Raw genomic sequence first — 23,257 nt, forward strand, 5'->3', positions numbered from 1 at the left:
TTCCACAAAGAGTCCATCAGCACCTTAAACGCGACTCTCCCCCATGGATAATTCTCAAACCGTTCTAAATCCATCACTAGCCTTGCCAGAGTAGATCGTGTAGCGGTTGAAAACTTTCTCCCTTCAATGAATCCAGTGAAGATGGAGAGGTACGCGAGCCGCTTGCGATCTTCCCTGGACCAATCCCCGCATCTCTTCAGTGCTGCTATTATCTGATCAGTAGTTGGCCCAGCTTCCAGATGAACTCCCAGCATCCCCCAGAAAGAAACCATCTCTGGGGTAACGTCACATTTTGGTGTCTCAAGGTCCTCGATGTACTCGCAGTTTAGACCAGTGAGGTTTTCAAACTCTAACAGTGAAAACCTCAAAGGTTCTGGACCAACGAGAGACCACATCTCATACTTCTTCTTAATGTCCAGCTTGAAACTGAGCATGTAGTGAACCAGCCTTGAAGCCCAACCAAATCCCTGCTCCTTGAACTTGATGAAAACTCCCAAACTCGACTCCTTGAGCTCTTCAAATTCGTCATCAGTAAGAGCTTTCCTAAGAGCAGTATGCAACTTGCTGTTATCCGTATGATACGAAATGCTATTGTGGGCTTCTGGCTCTTCCCCTGATGTGTATAACCTACGGGGGAGTTCTGGAATATCCATCCTTTTTGTCTGCAAAATAATCAAAGACAACAATATAAGTCCAGACGACTTAGTAGACGACTTATAATTAAGTCGTCTGGAAAGTCTTCCAAATGGACGACTTATATTTAAGTCATCTACTAAGTCGTCCAGTTGGAAGACTTTCCAGACGACTTAAATTACTTACAAGTCTTCCAGTCGCAGAAGGAGTTAGAGTACTCGTCATTGCGGTTATAGATCTGAAAAAATAAACGTGAAACGGTGAGAATGAGTAAATTGATAGAGACAACGTTTTATGTTCATCTTTTCCTCGAGATTGATGACTTAGCGGCGTTAGGGTTTACAGAGAAACGGCGCTAAGGTTTACAGAGAAGAAGCGGCGGCGCTAGGGTTTAGAAGAAGCGGCGGCGCTAGTGTTTAGAGGAAGCGGCGGTGAGAACATTGGTGACCACGGTGGCGAGGGCGACGGTTTGTTCGGAAATGGTGGAAGCGGCGGCGCTAGGGTTTAGAGGAATCGGCGGCGCTAGGGTTTAGAGGAATCGGCGGCGCTAGGGTTAGAAGAAGCTGCGGCGACAACGGTGAGATAGATAGCCGACGTTGAGAACGATGGTTTGTTCGGAAATCGTGGGAATTCGAAATCGCCTTTGAGAGAGAACTGTTAGGGTTTCTGAATTTCGCGAAAAATGAAACAAAAAAAATAAAAATCACCTTATATATTGGGTAAATAATCCGGTTAGCTTTAAAAGTACATTGGTAAACTTTAAGGTTTGGTCCGGTTTAGACGACTTATTCTGGCTGATAATGTACAACAGACGACTTAATATTTAGTCGTCTGTTTTCAGACGACAAAATATTAAGTCGTCCTAAACCCTAAAATGAACCCCTAAACTAAAATGACTAGATTAACTAACTAACCACGTTATAAAATCAAATTATACTTAGATAGTGTTTACTATACACAGAAATGAACACGCATAAGTAATTTTAAAAATTTTCAAAAACGGTTTTAATGCTTTCCAAAATCTAACCCTAAGAACACATACAATACTACAACATATGTTGATGAAACATAAACTTAAGAATATCATGACTCACTACTTTCACTCATCTATGCTGAAAACAATTGAAATTTGTTATATCTTAATTTATACCTCCTAAGACATATGTTAATTACATAATTCCCATTTTTCACTTATCAAAATATTTTTTACAAAATTTTTAAATTATGTTTAAGACTAACTGTCCAGACGACTTTCAGTTAAGTCGTCTGGACGACTTATTTTCAAGTCGTCTAAACAGACGACTTGCGAGGGGTAGAAACGTAAAAAAAATTCCGTTTTTTTGTTTGGTCACAAGGGGATAGTTGTAATTTCAATAGCCTTTTAGGTTACTTTTGCCTTTGACCCAAGTTGGGGTATTGTTTTGGGTTTGACTCCAAGTTTTGAGTCACACTTGGCAATTCTCCCTTAAAATAATTATGATCAAATAAACTTGTTGTAATTTGCTTTTTGTTTTTTTTTTTAATTTTGTAAACTCTTGCCATATGCAAAATTTTGGTTGGTGGAGTGACTTGTGTTTTAGTATATAAGAGATACTCAACCAAGGACCGGATCTTTCTGTCTCCATAGAGCTTCCCATGTTAACGATTCAGACAGATTGAGTTATTATTCATACGAAAGGATAAACCTACTCATCACTCATCAAAAACTCTATTTTTATTCACTTCCTATTGAATCGGTCTTTTGAATAAGTCATGCTTTTATTTTGAAGATTGCTTTGTAATTCCCACCTTCAATATATCCACATTTTACTCATTCCAGTTTGATATTTAAAACCTCAAAACTTACATGTTCCCAAAACTAAATTGTTTCAACTTTCTCAAGGCTAATTAATTGTCATAAAGAGCTACTAATTGGATCAAAAGAAAATGAAGACCATTCAATTAATATGCATCGTCTTCGTCGTACTCTTGTCATCATTCCCGGCTACAATCAAGAGTAAGAAGTTGGCAGATACTTGCTTTGAAAGTCTTGCTTACTGCATGAACCTTATTCCTAGAGATAAAAAGTACTGGGAAAAGGACTGTTGTAACGTTCGTGCAAAGCGAGATCAAGCGGCGACAAAACAATGTTCATGTATAATAGCGAATAATCCTCAGAAATATCTTGATCTCATCAAGCTTTTCAAAGCCTGTGGATTAGGCAATGTAGGTAATTATCACAACCAGCCTTGCAAATGATACGAGCCGAACATAGTCAACAAACCCAACCGCCAAGGATCGTCAAACCAAATTGGAGATATTTATTTATACGCAATCATCGGTTATTTCCTTATATATTTTATCATTTTAATTAAGCTATTGTTTAATAAGGAGAGAGAATTGGTCTTCTACATGTTCGTGAACCATCTCTCTCATTTTTATTCTGCTCGCATGAATTACAAATTTACAATTCCATGTTCTTTTGTTTCTAGGTATTTTTTAATATTTTATGAAAATAAAACTAAAATAGGTTGTCTACTCTAAATTACCATTAAGAATTTTTGTTGTTCTTAATCTTGGTACTTTGAGACTTGTAACACCAACTAATAGTACAATCCATAATTATTATGCAAGGGGATATTTTTCAATCCAAAAATTAGTCTAATGCAACTTTGGCTTTGATTGGTCATTCATAGAGTAAAAGGGAGAAATATAAAAACGTCAGAAGTGAGAAGAAAAAAATGAAGAAATATTGTTACTCTCATTAAATCTATTTAATCTCGAGTAAAATTGAATGTATATTTATATTTGTTTTGTTTACACAATAATAAGAGTAAATGAGAAAAATCTAGTTATATATATTATATCATGAAAATTTCAAATTTGTTTCAATTATTATAACTCTTTATACTGTATTAAATAATTTTTTGGTCAAATTAAATAAGATATTCTTAAATCTATAAACTAAAAATAAGTAAAATTGGGGTTTGCTACCAAATATGTATTCTTCTAAATCGATTAAATATCAATGAGATTAACCATTACACACGTATGATAAGGTGGTTTCCTTATATTTATGACATTTTTATTCCATTATTCTTACTTGGTGCCATAAATTCATTTTTAAGATGAAAATATAACAAAAACTTTTTTAGATATATACATTTCATCTAGTAATATAGTACTTCTACTACTTTTGAAGAGAAGATGGAAACATGTCTGCAGATAATCTCTTCGTCAAGACTATCTCATCTCCAAGACCTACCAAATTTGGATCCTCTGGCGAATAAGAAAGAGTTGTAATATACTCGTATTCCAACAAAAACAGTTACGTTGGAAAAATAGTTCTTAAACAGTCTCGTGTAGATGCAAATGAATGGAAAGAACCGGAAGAAGCACAAAAACAGCTTCACCAAGGTGAAAACAACGAAATCGGAATGTGATTATGAGACCAGTGAGGAAAAGATGGACCCCTCCGCAGAATGGATGGCTAAAGTGCAACATAGATGGTTCGTATGTGGATTCTTTCACACCAAGTACAGCTGGATGGGTTATAAGAGACTCTAATGGATACTATCTTGTAGCTGGACAAGCAAAAGGAAACAAAGTACATAGTGCTCTGGAATCTGAAATACAGGCTCTTCTTATTGCAATGCAGTTTTGCTGGTCTAAAGGTTACAAGAAGATAATCTTTGAAGGAGATAATAAAGATCATAGATATTCTTACCAAGGAAAGGCTCCATTTTGATGTTCATAACTGGATAAGAGAGATGATTTGGTGGTCTTCTAAGTTTGAAGAAGTTCAATATCACTGGATTGGCAGAGAAGGGAGCACTGTTGCAGACCAACTCGCAAAACAACAACTACCGGAAAATATTTCTTATGTTTTTCATTTCTTTGTTCCAAGATGTATGAATTCGTTTTTGCATCATGATTATGTAAAAACAAAAGATTTGTTTATTGAAAGTTACATAATCAATAAGCGAGATGAAGTAGATTGTTTCTAATGTGATGTTTAGGAAGCAACCTGAGTAAATTTGATCACTCACGAAACTTGTTTTTCTTTAGATTTTGCCCAAAAAAGTTTTTCTTTAGAAATTATATGTACATTATTTAGTAAGGTTACAATATGAACTCCATACTTTCAATGGATTTATAACAATTAATAGCATCAAGAAATTACCTACAATTGATCTGGTGTATCGGAAAGTGGTGCTTCTTTAATTGTCTTTTTGCAATTTGTATCCTTTTCTTGTAAAGTTTTATATGCATCTCCAAATGAACTATGAATTTTGCCAGCAACCATTATGATATTCCCATAATATAAGTAGATGGGATTGCTGTTTAGTATGAAGTTTAATAAAGATTTTAAAGTGAGATTATTAAGATACAAGAAATATAAATAAAGGTTCTGGTATTTATATGTGATTTTGCAAATATGTTTTATAATTTTCTGGAGTTTCTTTGTTTCACTTTTATGTTATATTTTGCTAATGCGTACAACTCTTTATATGAAGACTAAAAGTTGCCATAGTTAAGTTTTTAAAGTTTACAAATAATTGATCATCAAATGTTGCAATAGTAACCATTAAAAATTCAAGGCGATATATAATAATATAAATAGTTGCAAGTTTTTATCTATACCATTATAGTAATACCCTTAAACAAGTTTAGATGCTACCTTAAAGATTTTGTTTCATACATATTTTGTTGAAAAAGAAAATTGTTGAGAATTGACCACATGTAAACCGAAATTGTTGAGAATTAAACTGAAAGCTATATGACGATAAATTAATAATTGTTTTTATTTTATACATATATAAACGGTAGTGATCTATCAGGTTGAGAAGTTGATATCTTGCATATTTCTATTGTTTTATCCATTCACCCATGTGCATTTTGATCATATAGATTAGGATTTAGCCATGTTTAGGTTGCATTTTGCATACATGAGTCCTTATCAGGCATTGGAGTACCACATGGAGTTCTTGGAGACATTTGGATGCAATTGGAGTTCAAAAGAAGTGTTTAAAGTGATCATTGGGCGAACACCTTACCGGAGCGACCAGTCCGGAACGACACCATCAAGTCGCTCTGATCTCCCTATCAGAGCGACCTTACCAGAGCGACAGGGAAGAGTCGCTCGCGTTTTGATCACCCAGAGACGCGAGAACGAGTCTAGAGCGACCTCTCGCAGCGACACAGCGAGGATGCTCCCGAAGCATGGAGCGACTTCACGGAGCGACAAGGAGGAGTCGCTCGCGTTTTCATCACTCGGAGACGCGAGAACGAGTCTGGAGCGACCTCTCGCAGCGACACAGCGAGGTCGCTCCCGAAGCATGGAGCGACTTGTCGGTGCGACGAGCGGAGGTCGCTGCGCATCTTATTTATGCTCGAACTTATGATTTTTCAAGGGCCTTTTAGTCATTTCATTATGCACGTTTTTATTTTCTAAACCTATGTTTTAATACTCTGTAAGCCACCAGGAGGCAGATCATCTTTTGTTCTTAAGAAAAACCACCAAAAACCTTTGGAAAGTCATCTCTTGAATCAATTGATCAGTTTTGTTATTGAAATTCTGTGTTCTTATATCTATTTTCTGTGTTTCTCTACATGATAAATCTGAAATCCAACATGGGTTTAAGAGGAATCATGGAGATTAGTGAGTAATCACTCTTTGAATTCATGGGTTAGGGAGATTAATGGTGATTAGGTTAGAGCTAGGATGTTTTAGTGTAGATCATTCATATTTCCTTGCTAACAGAGTGAACATAATGCATCTTCTGAGTTGGCCACTCAGTTGTTGATCCTTAGGCATTTCTCACCCGAAAGGTGTTCGAGGAAATGCCCGAGACAACTCTTCTAAGCTTTTAGCATACTTTGCCAAAGACATTTGTTGTTAGAGGTGCTAAGATAGCCATTGGACTTGCTAGTTATGATTGCTTTCATATTATTCAACCAAAGACATTTGATGTTTGAATTGTGTTAGTAAATGAACATTCATCTAGACATAGAGTTTGTTTAGGATTGTGTCTAAGCTTAAAATTGATAGTTGATTGATCGTTTGTCATCCTTAGTTCGAAACTTGATCACCCGAGGTCTAATCCATATATCCATGAGTTCTCTTTTCTCATAGTTAAGAAAGTATCATTTAGTTATTCCTTTTAGTTAGTTATAGTTTAAAAACCCTTTTAAAAACCATTGGTTGCACTTAGATTAAGTGATTATTTGCATTCTCAGTGTTTTCATATCTCTCAGAACTGGTTCGACAATCATTTATATTACAACATTTGTCTTACGAGCCTTGAAAACTCTTAACATCAGAAGTATATCAAAAGCCTGAGAAGGAATAGCCTAGATGATAAGTCTAGGGTTTTTTATGTTTTGTTTACTAATTGGTGTTTTGGATCTAATAGGGTTGAAATATTTTGTAAACGGTATTGGTTAATCTTGTGATGTTTGGTATCAATTTTTGCAACCAGTATATATGCAACATGATGATTTTTTTTAGTACTAAGAGATCATAATTAAGCGATCAACGTCATCAGAGAAACAAGGGAGTCGTCAGAATGTATGGATTAATTCAATGAAAGCTAACATTCTAACCACTAATACATGTGCGAGTACATATATATAATAGGTAATATGAAATTTCAACCATTCTTAATGTATTAAGAGAGGAAATGTACTAAATATATAATGTATTATTGTTGAGTACACGTTGATTATTATCCCAAACCAATGAGAGCTTGACTATGAACTAAGCTTTTGTACAGCTTGAGTAGTTGAGTTCTTCGCTTATCCTCCTATACTCAACCAAGGACCGGATCTTTCTGTCTCCATAGAGCTTCCCATGTTAACGATTCAGACAGATTGAGTTATTATTCATACGAAAGGATACACCTACTCATCACTCATCAAAAACTCTATTTTTATTCACTTCCTATTGAATCGGTCTTTTGAATAAGTCATGCTTTTATTTTGAAGATTGCTTTGTAATTCCCACCTTCAATATATCCACATTTTACTCATTCCAGTTTGATATTTAAAGACCTCAAAACTTACATGTTCCCAAAACTAAATTGTTTCAACTTTCTCAAGGCTAATTAATTGTCATAAAGAGCTACTAATTGATCAAAAGAAAATGAAGACCATTCAATTAATATGCATCGTCTTCGTCGTACTCTTGTCATCATTCCCGGCTACAATCAAGAGTAAGAAGTTGGCAGATACTTGCTTTGAAAGTCTTGCTTACTGCATGAACCTTATTCCTAGAGATAAAAAGTACTGGGAAAAGGACTGTTGTAACGTTCGTGCAAAGCGAGATCAAGCGGCGACAAAACAATGTTCATGTATAATAGCGAATAATCCTCAGAAATATCTTGATCTCATCAAGCTTTTCAAAGCCTGTGGATTAGGCAATGTAGCTAATTATCACAACCAGCCTTGCAAATGATACGAGCCGAACATAGTCAACAAACCCAACCGCTAAGGATCGTCAAACCAAATTGGAGATATTTATTTATACGCAATCATCGGTTATTTCCTTATATATTTTATCATTTTAATTAAGTTATTGTTTAATAAGGAGAGAGAATTGGTCTTCTACATGTTCGTGAACCATCTCTCTCATTTTTATTCTGCTCCCATGAATTACAAATTTACAATTCCATGTTCTTTTGTTTCTAGGTATTTTTTAATATTTCATGAAAATAAAACTAAAATAGGTTGTCTACTCTAAATTACCATTAAGAATTTTTGTTGTTCTTAATCTTGGTACTTTGAGACTTGTAACACCAACTAATAGTACAATCCATAATTATTATGCAAGGGGATATTTTTCAATCCAAAAATTAGTCTAATGCAACTTTAGCTTTGATTGGTCATTCATAGAGTAAAAGGGAAAAATATAAAACGTCAGAAGTGAGAAGTGAGAAGAAAAAAAAATGAAGAAATATTGTTACTCTCATTAAATCTATTTAATCTCGAGTAAAACTGAATGAGAGTAAATGAGAAAAATCTAGTTATATATATTATATCATGAAAATTTTCAAATTTGTTTGTATATATAATACGTAATATGAAATTTCAACCATTCTTAATGTATTAAGAGAGGAAATGTACTAAATATATAGTGTATAGCAAACAATTCATATCATGGGAATCACATACCTACGAGTGCATATATATATATATATATAGAGAGAGAGACCACTTTTCTAAAGAACGGCTTGCACGGCCGTACGTACGTGTCTAAACTTTGCGTGGAAGAACATGATTATTGGGATTCTTAGAAAGAGTTTTTTTAGCGGAATATAAAAATTTGTCTCTTAATTTTTAACTAAAAAAATTAAGAACCGGCTCTTAGAACACCAGCAATGTCGATACTCTCGGCTCGATAACCCAATGTCGATACTCTCGGCTCGATAACCCAGATAAGTTTTTTAGATTATTTTATTTTTTTATTTTTTTCAACTTAAAAAAAATAAAAAAAAGGAGCCAATTGCGGATTTCCACGTGGCGATGAGATCCGCACACAGCAACGAATCTGTCGGAAAATTGATCCTTAACTAAGGACTGCGAGAGACTAATTTGGCACAGATTCTTAAATTTTAAGAGTCCCACATATTATTATAATAACTTAATGCTAAGAACTCTTACGACTCTTATTTAAGAACCGATTCTTAACTTTTTTTAGTTAAAAGTTAAGAGACGGGTTCTTATATTCCGGTAAGAATCTCACACCCTAAGAACACCCCAATAATCATGATTAAGTTTTCCGTATCAAATTCTTCAATTTGGTAAATATTATACGGCCAAACCAAAATTTTAAACATTTGGTAAGTCTTAATGGGCCAGATCATTTTAAAGCACAAACTAGGTGAATCAAATAATAAATATAGATATTGTTATAAATTAAGCATTGAAATGATCATCCACTTCTTTACCAAACTCAAGCACTATGATCATCCACTCCTTTACCAACTCAAGCACTATGATCATCTACTCATCAAACACTATGATCACCCACTCATTTACCAAATTAAGCACTATCTTTGTTATTTTATGTATTGTTGTTCACTATAAATACCATCACTCATCTCACTCTTTTGTACACCATAAACAAGAACAAGAGTTTATAATCAAAGAACCATTACATCTTCTTCTTCTTCCTTATAATAAACTCTCTCCCTTATACTAGTGTTATTTGCTTCCTACGGGTATTAAATTCTACTCTTATTTAAATTTCTCGATACTATAAATTATAAGTTATTTCATAACACGTTATCAGCACGATCACTCTGCGATTCGGTAAAATTTATTTGTATCATTTATACCCTGTTATAATGGTCGGTATACCGCCTCTACTATTATTTATATCATGTTATAATGGCCGGAATACCGCCTATATTATTTACTAGTAATTTAATTTATTTATTGGTCGGCCGAGTCGCCTTATATCCTGTTTATTATTTATTGGTCGGCCGAGCCGCCTTATATCCTGTTTATTATTTATTGGTCGGCTGAGCCGCCTTATCTTCTGTTTATTATTAATTGGTCGGCCGAGCCGCCGTATAATTTATTTGATATTATGCATTGATCGGCTGAGCCGTCGCATGATTTATTGTCATATAACATAAATATTTCATTGTCATAATTTTTCACTTTTATGAAATTTTATAGATTTGATTGACCGTTTAATACGATATTTTCGGACTAATTTTTGGTGCACTCGATTTAACCCCAACGGTCACAAAGAATTTTTTTCAAAAATTTCCCCTTTCTCCAACGGTCATGAACAGTAATTTTCATCTATAAATACAACTCATTTTCACTTCATTTCATCATCCAAAACATTTCATCTTCTCTCAAAAATTTCAAAATCGCTCTCCTCCGATTTTTCAAGAAAGATGATTCGCGCACTTTTGTTTTTATGTGCCATTTTTATTTGTGTTTCTATTTATGGTTTATTCGATGGAGAATTTACTCCGAGTGAATTTAAGATGATTATCGGTTTAATTTTCTTTACATCGCTTCTCCTTGTAATTGCTTGTATGATTAATGTAAACGGTTTTTAAATTATGAAGTTCATAATAAATGGTTCATTTTAAAATTGCGAAATTCTAAATATATATATATATATAGTCATTTTAGACGATGATATATATATATATATCAACGCTTGTCTATATGTAAGAATAATAGTTATTTGATGAATTAAATTTTGCTTATTATACTTTAATATGCTTCATGGTTTAATGGTATTAAGGAAACATACTTTATGATTCATGGTCTAACATCATAAAAGAAATTATTTGTAATCGGTTAGTTTTGTGGTCGATTAGTCTTTGGTCTAATATCATAAAAGAATTTGGATTATATGTTGATATTTACTAATGTAATGGCCATGTTTATATGAGCAAAATTTAAAGTTTTCAGGATTGTGTATTCTCTCGGAAAGATATGTACAAGTTATCAGCCAATTCAGAAACGTGAACAGCTGAAACTTTCATCGCCGATATACTTCTGTTTATAAGATAAGTATTTTTATGCTTTATATACAAGTTTAACAAACTTGATTAGATAAATCAATTTGCATGAAGTTGGCAGTGATATAAATTTGTTCATTAAAATTGATTGATAGGTTAAACTTTGTTAAAAAGCATGAGAGTAATAATATAGTCTATATAATAATTACTATGAAAGTTTTATTTATTTTCTGATATAATAAGACACCTTTGTTAATACATATTTATATATATTTGAAATATTTTGATTTTATTACCATTTATATTGAGGATTTTAAGTTTAAAGCTTGACTCTAAAAGATCCATAAGTTTTGGAAGATAATATATATAAAAAAGGTATTATCACCTGAAGTGATTACCTAAAGCTCATTTTGTATTTTGCATTTAAAGATTACAAGACCTGAAGTCGGTAAATAAAGCCAACTATGTTGGATGTTAAGTTTAAAAGTAAAATTTCTTCAAGAAATTGTTTTATGATGCATATATATTGAAAAATATCTATTGATAAATCACGTCTAGTTGATTATGATTCATTCTCCTGAAGAGAATATGACATTTAAAAAACTCATAAATAGTGGTTTTAGACGTGAGCATAAATGAGGTCAAGGTCCAAAGAGTTTCTTTATAGAACTCATACTCTCACTTAAAGTTGAGAAAATAAACATGGTAATAAAGAAAATAAATTATGAATTCATCTGAAGATGAAAGAAAATTTATTGTGTGTACAATACAAAGTAGTAAAAACTTATAGAATGCTTAAAAAGAGGATATATATGATGCTCCAGAAGTATACATAATATTACTGCACATAAAAATTTAATTTTAAGTTCTTAAGAATGCAATTTAAAGTTCTTAAGGTATTGTATTTTTATAAGTATCAAAAGTTATAAGGATCTACGAAAAATACATAACCCATGTAGGATATGTTGTTGATTAAGAAAATGAGATACATTCGAGATTGATAAACCTGTAGTATTATAATCTCGAGGGGAAGAGTTAAAGAATCTCACTTTTTATGATAAGTCAAACATCCAGAAGATTATGTTTACACTAAAACTAAGATTGATGAATTTTTCTCAAAGTAAATCAGTAAGATTTTGAGACACTTATGTTGAGACAATAAGCAAACGAAATGATATATACATTTCAATCAGAAATAATTCTCAAAGCAGTATAAGTATTTTAGAGAAAATATCTACAGCCTCTTATATATTGTACTACACAAAGATTAGTATAATGAAGATAAATGTATAGTAAACTAGAAGTTTACATTTGGCATGAATCAGTTAGACCATTTTGGTTCATTAATAATGTGAATATATAGGTCATATGCATAGTCATATAAGAACCCAAAGATTCTTCCGAATGATTTGACATATGTTGCTTACCCATAAGATAAAAGGGTAATATGGTTTTCACCAGCCAAAATAAGATATTGGCATAAATAACGAAGATGTTAGTGGACTGATCACCCACTATGCATTTTTATAATATTGGTGAATTCACTTCTTAAAGTCTTTAACGACTATAGCACATTCACTGAGATAAGTGCTAAACATTTTGAGCAACATTGGATCGCATCAAGCCAATAAATTTTCACTAGTTCTCCCCATCATTGGTATAGAATCAGAAACCAATCATTTTCATCTAAGAATGTTGGATGTTGCTCCGCCACAGAGCTTCAAATGAAGATGTGTTTTTAAATGAGGTTGGAAATATATGTTGGATATAAATCTCTATTGACACTTAAGAATCCAGAGCCATCCCCGAAAACTATAAGTAAGGCTATACATGAATTCTAAAAGTGAGTTAGTACTTCCAACATAAGGGGGAGAAAATAAACAGCTGGAAAAGAAAATAAGTTGAAATGAATTATCATTGATCCTCGGGCTAAACACAATGTGAAATAAAGTCCAAAAGATAATTCATTTCAAAACTTACTAAAGCAGTTGCCAGACACGACCCATATAAATATAGTGATCAAGTCACATATACCAGCTGTAAATGCTCCAATAAGAATAAATGTTCTACAAGAACAATATCAAACTGCTAGTCACGCCTGCAGGGTGGTAGACAGATTGGTTCCAAAGATAAATCCTCGTAAATGAAAAAGGAGCATATATTGATAATGGTCAAAACGAGGCAATATAGTTTTGTATGATCTCCAGAAGAGAAATTAAACATGACTGACGAAAATTCAGGTACCTGAGACAAATGAAGAGATCTCAATAAGTTATGTCATGTATGAAACAAAATGGAACCGATAAGAAAATTGACGTCGATGATATTATACATGCAAAGTAGCAGTTGATATAATAAATGAGAAAGAGGATCATGAAAGAAAGTCTATTGAAAAGTGTACACAAAGAAATGATTGGCCAAATCAGAAAGATGCAATAGACAAAGATATAAACTTCTTGTGAAATAGAGAAGTATTTGGACCAGTAGTCCATACACTAAAAGGTGTAAAACAAGTGAGATGTAAATGAACCGTTGCACACAAAGAAGGATCAATATGAAATTGATTGTGAAGAGACATAATTTCATATGGTAGATGCAACTAGTTTCAAGTTCCTTATAGTCTGGTAATAAAAGAAGAACTTGAATAAAACAATCCACTTGAAAAATGTTAATCCCTGAAAGTATAATCCATGAAGGATTGATGATATCAAAATCATGTTCCCGGGAACTCTGCATATTCGATCGAATTGAAACAAACTATTTTATGGAATATATGAAATATTATAAGGTTAACAAATGTATCCATTTGTATTTATCAAGAGATTATAAATCAATAGAATCATGATTTGAATATAATCAAAACTCCTGAAGAGTTATAGAAAAATTATATTTTGGAAGAAAACTCTTGACAATACTATATTGTTTTATGTATTCTAAACTGGAGATCTAAAACTAAGATGTTATCATAAAGATCCTTAAAGTATTTTATTTAAGACGCTCGTATATGTTTGGTCCTGAAATACCATACGTAAGAGTGTTATTTAAGAAAATTATTAATCTTTTTCATTACTGAAAGATGTAATTTCATATGAAAAGAAAGAAAATCATAATAGTAACTTCTATAGTTACAAATGAATAATTCGTATGTACGAGACGAATTTCTATACGATTATATGTAAGAAATTTGGTTTGAAATCCAAATAGACCAATAAACTATTGTCTAAGTCAAAAGAGAATTATGGACAAGAAGTCTAAAGGACCTAGATATCATAATAGAAATGAATAGAGTTTATTCTCTTAAGCTTAATTATCTGAAGAGAGTTGATTGGAATGCATATCCTGAAGATATTGTTTCCAGGGAAAGAAATATGATAGTAAGTGTGGTTGTACTCTTTTTCCTTATCATGGTTTTTTTTATCCCATTGGGTTTTTCCATGACAAGGTTTTAACGAGGCAACAAAGAACATACAAAAGATAGACAACCAAAGAGAATGTTACAATTTGAGAGATGAAAATCTATCATTGTTCTAAAGGTTCTATGACTACTCATTCGAGGGGGAGCTTACGTAGTTGTACTCTTTTTACTTTTACTACGGTTTTTCCCATTGGGTTTTCCATGACTAGGTTTTTAACGAGGCACCACGTAATACAAGATGGATGATCAAGGGGGAGTGTTATAAATTAAGCATTGAAATGATCATCCACTTCTTTACCAAACTCAAGCACTATGATCATCCACTCCTTTACCAACTCAAGCACTATGATCATCTACTCATCAAACACTATGATCACCCACTCATTTACCAAATTAAGCACTATCTTTGTTATTTTATGTATTGTTGTTCACTATAAATACCATCACTCATCTCACTCTTTTGTACACCATAAACAAGAACAAGAGTTTATAATCAAAGAACCATTACATCTTCTTCTTCTTCCTTATAATAAACTCTCTCCCTTATACTAGTGTTATTTGCTTCCTACGGGTATTAAATTCTACTCTTATTTAAATTTCTCGATACTATAAATTATAAGTTATTTCATAACAGATATTAGTTTATAGCGATGTGGCAACTGGCACGTCTCCGACACTTTTATATTATTACTTTTCATGAAAACATATATATTTAAATAAGTTCTTAGTTATCTATACACGAGAAAGAAATAAAATGTTAACTCTTAAATTATAAAAATTAAAATTCAATATTTATATGTAAATATTGTTATATAAATACATTTAAGCAGAAAATATATTTACCGTATATACCCGTATATACATCCGTATAGATAATTAGGTGATATACATTTGTTTGCTGTCTGGCTAGCGTATAACGTATTTTAGAATATTGATACAGACACAATTCACAAATAAGCAAGTGATAATTTAGAGAAAAACTATCCTTTTACAAACCTCTTGGCTCTTTCCTCCCGTCTTTTCCTTTCATTTCTGGGTTAATATCTGGAGATACGTTTTTATATTAATAAATAAAGGATAATGGTGCACAAAGAGTCTAATGAACATGAAAAGATAGTTGGCTAAAATAAAGAAAAAGGTGTTTGGATGATTAAGAAATTTTAGGTTATTAACATCCCATATTGTGTAGGCATAGTGTCTTTAGGCAATATATATGTGATGCGGCAATTCTCCGTTTTTTAGGTAGTTTTTGGATGTGAATTAGGCTTATCTATCTACGTAAACAGTTTTCTATTTATGTAGCATGTATAAGTAACCCATATTGATGTGTTATATCCAAGATGTTGGGATTGAGTTATTTCCATTGAACCGTTTTCCACCGACATCTCGAGAAGGGCTATTAACATTCCACATCGTGTGGTTGTAGTGTCCTTGAGCAATATATACGTGATGTGGTAATCTTCCACTTTTGAATTAGTTTTTGCATGTAAGTTAAGCATATCACTAATATAGATTACTCATAATAAAGAACAATAACAACTAGGAAATCAGTAAAGGAAATGATTTTTTACATAGTATTTGATTTTTATTAATTATAATGTGAAACTATAATTAATTCCTATAAGTTGTTACTACTATTTTCATTATTTTGGATGGAAACAGACAGATTATGAATACTATAAGAAGTACTTATTTTTTATGGAGGAATAACTGAACTTTAGTAAACTAACAAGGCATGATATGTAGCATGGAATTAAACTTTAATATAAAACTAACTAGTTGTGTTTTTCAAACTAATATAATGGCTTGATTAATGTAGTATGGGATTAAGTTTGAAGATAAACTAATGGGACAGTGGCTAAATTAATAATGCTTGCGGCGGGACCAATAAAAATACTAAATGGTCTTTTATTATATGAATTTATATAGACCGACCGGTATGGCAAATAATTAAAACCAAATGTCAAAATCACACGAGTTTTCTCTGGTTAGTTTTCGATGCACGACGATGGGCCGAATAAGTAGGGTTAAGAAAGATGATCCAACGGCTGAGACTTAATCACAAAGTTACAAAAAGTCAAACCACCTTATCGCGATTACAATTCGTAGTTCCCAAGGAGATGGATTTGTGGGGTCCACAAGAAATAGTTTAATTAACAACTTCTTCTTCTTCTTCCTTCAGACAAGACCGTGTCTTTAAAAAACAAACAATCGAAATTGGCAGCCACCACAAACAAACGTGTAATCATCGGAATCTCAATGTCGGAAAATCGCGCACTCCAGCGAGCCAATATCCTCGCCAACCACATCCTCCGATCGCCTCCTCTTCCCTCCTCCCTCTCCCTCTCCCTCGCGCGCGAGGTATGTCTCCAGTACTCTCCTCCGGAGCTCAACGAGAGCTACGGATTCGACGTCAAGGAGATGAGGAGACTGCTCGACGGGCACAACACGGAGGATCGCGATTGGCTCTACGGTCTCATGATGCAGAGCAACCTGTTTAACCGGAAGGAAAGAGGAGGGAAGATCTTCGTGTCTCCCGATTACAATCAGACGATGGAGCAGCAGCGAGAGATCACCATGAAGCGGATCTGGTACTTGCTCGAGAAGGGAGTTTACAGAGGATGGTTGACGGATTCGGGTCCTGAGGCTGAGCTCAAGAAGCTAGCTCTGCTCGAGGTTTGCGGGATCTATGATCATTCCCTCTCCATCAAGCTCGGTGTTCATTTCTTCTTGTGGTATGTTTCAATCTACACATAGTATGCGTAGTTTCTAGTTTTAGTTTTGTCCTTTTAGTTGAAACCAATGCTTAAGAAATCATCTGTCCTTAATTAGACGTTTTTTAGGGAATTTTTTGATTAGGCTGATGTCTAAGACCGATTTTTTGAACGCTTATAAAGATTTTTATTATGAACTTTCAAGAAAAGGTCATTTCATCTGGATTCGATTTGTCGCCTAGTGCGCCATCTAGACCAATTTTTAAGAACATTGGTTCAAACCCATTGATGGAGTTTAAGTAACTTGATCTCTGCATTATTTCATATGAACATTGATTAGTTTGTGCTTTGGTTGATTGATATACACATTTATTGAAAAAATAAATCTTGAGATCTAATATGTAAATTTAAAAGTTTTTTAATTTTTATGTGATACTTCAGGGGTAATGCTGTGAAGTTCTTTGGAACAAAGCGTCACCACGAGAAGTGGCTGAAGAACACGGAAGATTATGTTGTCAAGGGCTGCTTTGCAATGACTGAGTTAGGCCATGGCAGTAATGTAATGATATTTCAGTTGCAAACTATTTATATATGTCTATTTGATTGTCCATGGCTATAATAATTTCTATTATTTTTTTACAGGTGAGGGGAATTGAAACAGTGACTACTTATGACCCAAGAACCGGTGAGTTTGTGATAAACACTCCTTGTGAATCTGCTCAGAAGTATTGGATCGGTGGTGCAGCTAAAGTAAGTAGACCATATATGTCATTTTAGTTTCTTCTCTATCTGATTTTATCAGATTCTAACTTTGTATTACTTTTTTTTTTTTTTTCAGCATGCAACCCACACAATAGTCTTTTCACAGCTTAATATCAACGGAACCAACCAGGGAGTTCACGCCTTCATAGCTCAAATTAGGGATGAAGATGGCACCATATGTCCTAACATCCGTGTTGCCGACTGTGGACACAAAATTGGATTAAACGGTGTTGACAACGGCCGAATCTGGTACTCCACACACAACTCACTGTTCTGTAATTTTTTTACATTATACTAAGGTTGTTGTTTTATTCGTGGAAGATTGAAATATGATTAACAGGTTTGACAATCTTCGGATTTCAAGAGAGAATTTACTTAACTCGGTTGCTGATGTCTCGCCTGATGGAGAGTATGTTAGTGCAATCAAAGATCCTGATCAGGTAAGCGCTACACCTTTGGAACCATTTTTATAATATGCTTGTGGAGTTGCAGTGGAAATGTTTCTATTTTTATTTTCAGAGATTTGGAGCATTCATGGCCCCTTTGACCTCTGGTAGAGTCACAATTGCATCAAGTGCAATTTATTCTGCAAAGGTATTTGATCTCTTATTTCAGACATTTTGTGATAATATGATGACACAGACTGTTTCAGGAATAAATGTAACTGATTAAGAATTTTTTTTTAACTGTGAAAGGTTGGATTAGCTATTGCTTTAAGGTACTCGCTTTCAAGAAGAGCCTTCTCTCTTACAGCCAATGGTCCTGAAGTGCTCCTTCTTGATTATCCAAGCCATCAAAGGCGACTGCTACCTCTCCTAGCAAAGACGTAAGCATCTTTATGAGTTGTGACTATTAATAAATAACATAGATAACCATACTTACCGTTTCTATAACAGATATGCTATGAGTTTTGCTGCAAATGACTTGAAGATGATTTACGTGAAGAGGACACCTGAAACCAACAAAGCCATACATGTTGTCTCGAGTGGACTCAAAGCTGTTCTCACCTGGCACAATATGCACACGCTTCAGGTTAGAACCGATATACCGTTTATGTGAAAAGCCTCCTATGAGCTACACACTAAGGTGATTCTTTTTTGTACTTTCTAAGGAATGCCGTGAAGCTGTTGGAGGGCAAGGTGTGAAAACAGAGAATCTAGTTGGTCAACTGAAAGGTGAATTTGATGTGCAGACTACATTTGAGGGTGACAACAATGTATTGATGCAGCAGGTAAGGCTAAGGCACAAGATTGTGAAACATGATCTCCTTCTTTTAATGTGACTTATTTGTTGTTATTGTGGAGTTTAGGTGAGCAAAGCACTGTTTGCTGAATATGTATCGTGTAAGAAGAGAAACAAACCTTTCAGAGGGTTGGGATTGGAGCACATGAACAGTTCTCGTCCTGTATTGCCAACTCAGCTCTCATCTTCTACACTCAGATGCAGCCAGTTTCAGGTTATTTGCCTCATAGTTTTTTTTTTCCCTCTTATCATGTCTTTAGACAAACTCGAGTCTTCGCTAAACATCTCTCATATTTTTTTTTGTGGTTGTCAGAAAAATGTGTTCTGCTTAAGAGAAAGAGATCTTCTAGAAAGATTCACTTCTGAAGTTGCGCAGCTTCAAGGGAGGGGAGAGAGTCGAGAGTCCTCTTTCCTCGTGGTAAGCAGCATTTCTTCTCATACAGTCGTGTCTCTCTTCTCCAGACTTTGGTACTAACTCAGTGATGGTGTCTTGCAGAATCATGAACTTGCTGAGGACTTAGGTAAAGCTTTCACAGAGAAAGCAATACTGCAAACTATCTTGGATGCTGAGGCCAAACTACCTGCTGGCTCATTGAAGGTAAGTTAATTTAGTCGTTTACTTTCTCTAAGCACAATAGTTCTTTTCTTTGTGGAGCTGTTGTGTAGACTCATGTTACTCTTATTACCAGAGGAAGTACACTAAGTAGCTCCATGTGTTTTGATGATATATAGGATGTGTTGGGTCTTGTGAGATCAATGTACGCATTGATCAGCATTGAAGAAGATCCGTCGTTCTTGAGATACGGTTACCTCTCAAGGGACAACGTTGGAGATGTGAGGAGAGAGGTTTCTAAGCTCTGCGGAGAGGTTAGACCTCACGCGCTTGCACTGGTTACTTCATTCGGGATTCCAGACGCGTTCTTGGGACCCATTGCGTTCAACTGGGTCGAAGCCAACGCTTGGTCTTCAGTTTAGTTTCTACGAATAATAACCTCTTCCAATAATCCACGTCTGTGTTCTTTAATATTTTTTCTGAAAACTGTGGTTTTATGCTCTTGGTAATAAAACGGGGTATGTAATATGTATCCACGGTTTAGTCTTTTACCCAAACTGGTCCAGATCATAATATGGAGTAACTTTTATTTCTCTGATTGTTAACCGGAGTTTTTTTGGTGCAGTTACTCTGTACATAATTGGGTTGATTGATAATATATGACATTGACATACGAATATGTGCGACTAGTAAGATCCAAATATTCATTTTAAACACATACTATTTAACTAATGATTCAAGAATATACTTGATCAAAGAAATTTAAGTCTATTATAAGAGTGGAAAACATTCATTTATTGGAATACATTAATTTGGAAAAGAGAAACAAATAACCATAATCTTGAACTTATTTTAATTCTCTCTAGTCGTTGTTACTATAGAACTTAGAAACTAGATCACTTATAATAAGTTCTGACTACTGCCTCATGCGATAATTCAAATCTTATAAGATTATGATTAATTAAAATAAAACATCAACGAGCGAGAGCCAACTTCTGTTTTTGAGATTCCGAAGGCAATTTCACATCTGTGGCTAATCCGAGAACCTCAAATAGTCGAATGAGGTACCAAGTGATATCTATCTGCCACCACTCCAGTCCTTGCCTCGCCGACCACTCAAACGCGTGGTGATTGTTGTGCCAACTATCTCCCATCGTAACTAAGCTTAGCCACCTTCATTATATTCACAAGATACTCAAACAGTGTTTTGAAAAAAGTAAACAAGATAATTAAATATGGTTAGGAGAATTCTTAATATTATATTACCAAACGTTATGAGATGTGTCGTTAGTCTTCCACGGCCTCGAACCCCAAGTATGGCCTACCGAGGCTACGAGCCATGTCACGTGGTACCCTAGTACACCTCCAACACCCTGTCATCAAATATCATCGTACCAATTTTTTATTATTGTACCCAAAAAGTTATATCAAGATGTTTCATGCATGGTATTCTTTTAACTACGTACTAGTTAACGTTTCTTACTTATTATTCAGCAAAAATAGAAAAAAAAAAAAAAAAAGATTACCCCTCCGCATGTAAGGTAAGGTAAACCACCGTAGAGATAGAGGACGGTCCAATACATTAAGACTTGGAGACCAATTGTCTTTCGTAGAAACCTATAGAACCATTGCTTCTTCAAGTCCATCACGTTGTTACGTCCACCACACTGTTACAGTAATTTGCATTGTTACAAACAATAACATAAGTCATACAATGAAGAAAATATACGTTACCTTATCTTTTATATAAAGGGTGTCAAATATCCACATGATATGGCTGAACAAAAGTCCTTCCTTAGGGCTATGTGGGTCGCGGTCCGTATCACTGAACTGGTGGTGGAACCTATGTATGCTCACCCAATCTAGTGGATCACCCTGGAAATATTAAATATTCTTTCTCTAATCATACTTCAAATAAAAATAAGCATTTGATATATATATACATATAATGATAGTAATTAATCGGTTTGGTTGAGAGTAAAAATATAAACAATAAATAGAGTTTTGACCTGAAGAGCGAAAACAGCAGCGTAAGCAAAAGGATATTCAAGCCATTTCGGGAGCTTAAAGCTCCCATGAGACAAGTTCCTATGGTACGAGAATGTGATGAGCAGGTTAGTCACTGCGGCGAGAATCAGACCGAACCGTAATGCTTCCCATTTGTAGTTAAATGGCGCCAGGAGACACCAAAAGTGCACAGTCGTGACGGTTAACGCTCTTGCTATATCAGCCGACGTCCAATATCTCTGAAAATATGGTTTTTTCTCTTTACGCACCATGTCGCTTTGGCTAGAGCCATCGTCTCTAATGGGATTACACATAACAAAAACCCTAGAGGAGTTGCACTTGTTTTAGTTGTAACTTATGAAGTTGTATGAACATAAACAAGATTGAGGGTATATATGGGCTAATGTTGTTGCGTTACGTCCACCTTGTTAAATGACTCTTCTTAAATGCTCTCTAACTACATTTTTAAATTTAATCTTTACTATCATGGTAGCATCACATGTTTTCACCCATTCCAACACCTCAACAAGGTTTTTAATAGCCTATACCTTAATAATTTACCATTATTAAATAGAAAAGATCATTAATTGGTCCGTACTTGAGTAAATTACGGCATTTCTACTTACCAGCCAACACTTAAATTGGGTTCTCTCCAAATGGGGAATTAACTAATAAAGCCCTAACGGCCGAAAGCCATTTCTTAGACCAATTTTCTTTATATATTTAGATCATTTAAATACGCAACGTAGCAAACGCTACTTAAAATCTGGTTAGTTAGTCCTTTTTTTTGTTAGTTAGTCCAAACATTAAAATTTACACTGTTAAAAAAATTACGATGTCATTGTCATGCCTATCCATTTCATGCAGTAGTAAGCACTTGTGATTGTTTGGTATCTATTAAAAAATATAAACAAAGCTAGCATTTTTTGAAAGATATATCTATTAGAGGTTACAGTAACGATATCATTACACATATATCAATTTATTTTCAAAAGTAACAATCGCAGAGTTAATGGAAGAAATACAAATCCATGTCACCAGAATATGATTAGCACCCAAAAATGTGGTTGAACGCTAAGCATATTTATAATCTAAAAAACAAACTGAACGTAATTTAACCTCTCTTGACTAACAAGTATCCCAAATCTGAGCTTTGACAGATTTGTGGGATAAGACCCATAACTTCTGCCTCTTCACTACTTTAATTTGGTTCAGATTGTATTCTCTTGTATTGGCTTTATTGGGCTAAGACCCATAACTTCTGCCTAATTTTCTTTATTTTCTTAAACTGGTGTATGCTATTGGTGGTAATACAAAATTAAGGGGTATGTGATACATACTTGATACTACTAATATATATCTCCCAAGAAACCAAGCAATGGTCATGTTAAAATGGGACATGATCCTATTTAATCGCGTAATTAAAGTAGAATAAATACAGTATCTCAGCAGATGCTTACGG

The 23,257-nt window shown here is 34.1% G+C and overlaps 2 protein-coding genes and 1 pseudogene across 4 annotated transcripts; 2 read left to right on the plus strand and 1 right to left on the minus strand.

The window, feature by feature from the left end:
- The first annotated feature begins 2,463 nt into the window (after positions 1 to 2,463).
- Positions 2,464 to 4,619, plus strand: LOC106398231 (annotated as a pseudogene). Its single transcript, XR_007323392.1, has one exon. The product of XR_007323392.1 is annotated as an uncharacterized LOC106398231 (transcript).
- A 12,068-nt stretch (positions 4,620 to 16,687) lies between these two features.
- Positions 16,688 to 20,386, plus strand: LOC106401308 (acyl-coenzyme A oxidase 3, peroxisomal). 2 transcript variants are annotated; one of them, XM_048757821.1, is made up of 13 exons: positions 16,688 to 17,252; positions 17,673 to 17,790; positions 17,874 to 17,981; positions 18,070 to 18,242; positions 18,334 to 18,433; positions 18,513 to 18,587; positions 18,689 to 18,819; positions 18,890 to 19,025; positions 19,105 to 19,224; positions 19,303 to 19,449; positions 19,549 to 19,653; positions 19,732 to 19,833; positions 19,968 to 20,386. In XM_048757821.1, exons 1-13 carry the CDS (start codon positions 16,777 to 16,779, stop codon positions 20,208 to 20,210), a joined length of 2,034 nt encoding a protein of 677 aa, XP_048613778.1. In that variant the 5' UTR covers positions 16,688 to 16,776; the 3' UTR covers positions 20,211 to 20,386. The 2 variants fall into 2 exon arrangements, with proteins under 2 accessions (XP_048613778.1, XP_048613779.1); XM_048757822.1 differs by lacking the exons at positions 16,688 to 17,252; positions 17,673 to 17,790; positions 17,874 to 17,981 and having other exon boundaries at positions 18,315 to 18,433.
- A 224-nt stretch (positions 20,387 to 20,610) lies between these two features.
- On the minus strand, positions 20,611 to 23,164 carry LOC106401310 (delta-9 desaturase-like 5 protein). Its single transcript, XM_013841806.3, has 5 exons — positions 21,798 to 23,164; positions 21,523 to 21,663; positions 21,315 to 21,455; positions 21,055 to 21,161; positions 20,611 to 20,961 (listed from the first exon to the last, which is right to left on the minus strand). The coding sequence occupies exons 1-5, from the start codon at positions 22,107 to 22,109 to the stop codon at positions 20,763 to 20,765; spliced, it is 900 nt and encodes a 299-aa protein (XP_013697260.1). The 5' UTR covers positions 22,110 to 23,164; the 3' UTR covers positions 20,611 to 20,762.
- Positions 23,165 to 23,257: the final 93 nt, after the last annotated feature.

The sequence above is a fragment of the Brassica napus genome, chromosome C5 (assembly GCF_020379485.1).
Source record: "Brassica napus cultivar Da-Ae chromosome C5, Da-Ae, whole genome shotgun sequence".
Lineage (NCBI taxonomy): Eukaryota > Viridiplantae > Streptophyta > Magnoliopsida > Brassicales > Brassicaceae > Brassica > Brassica napus.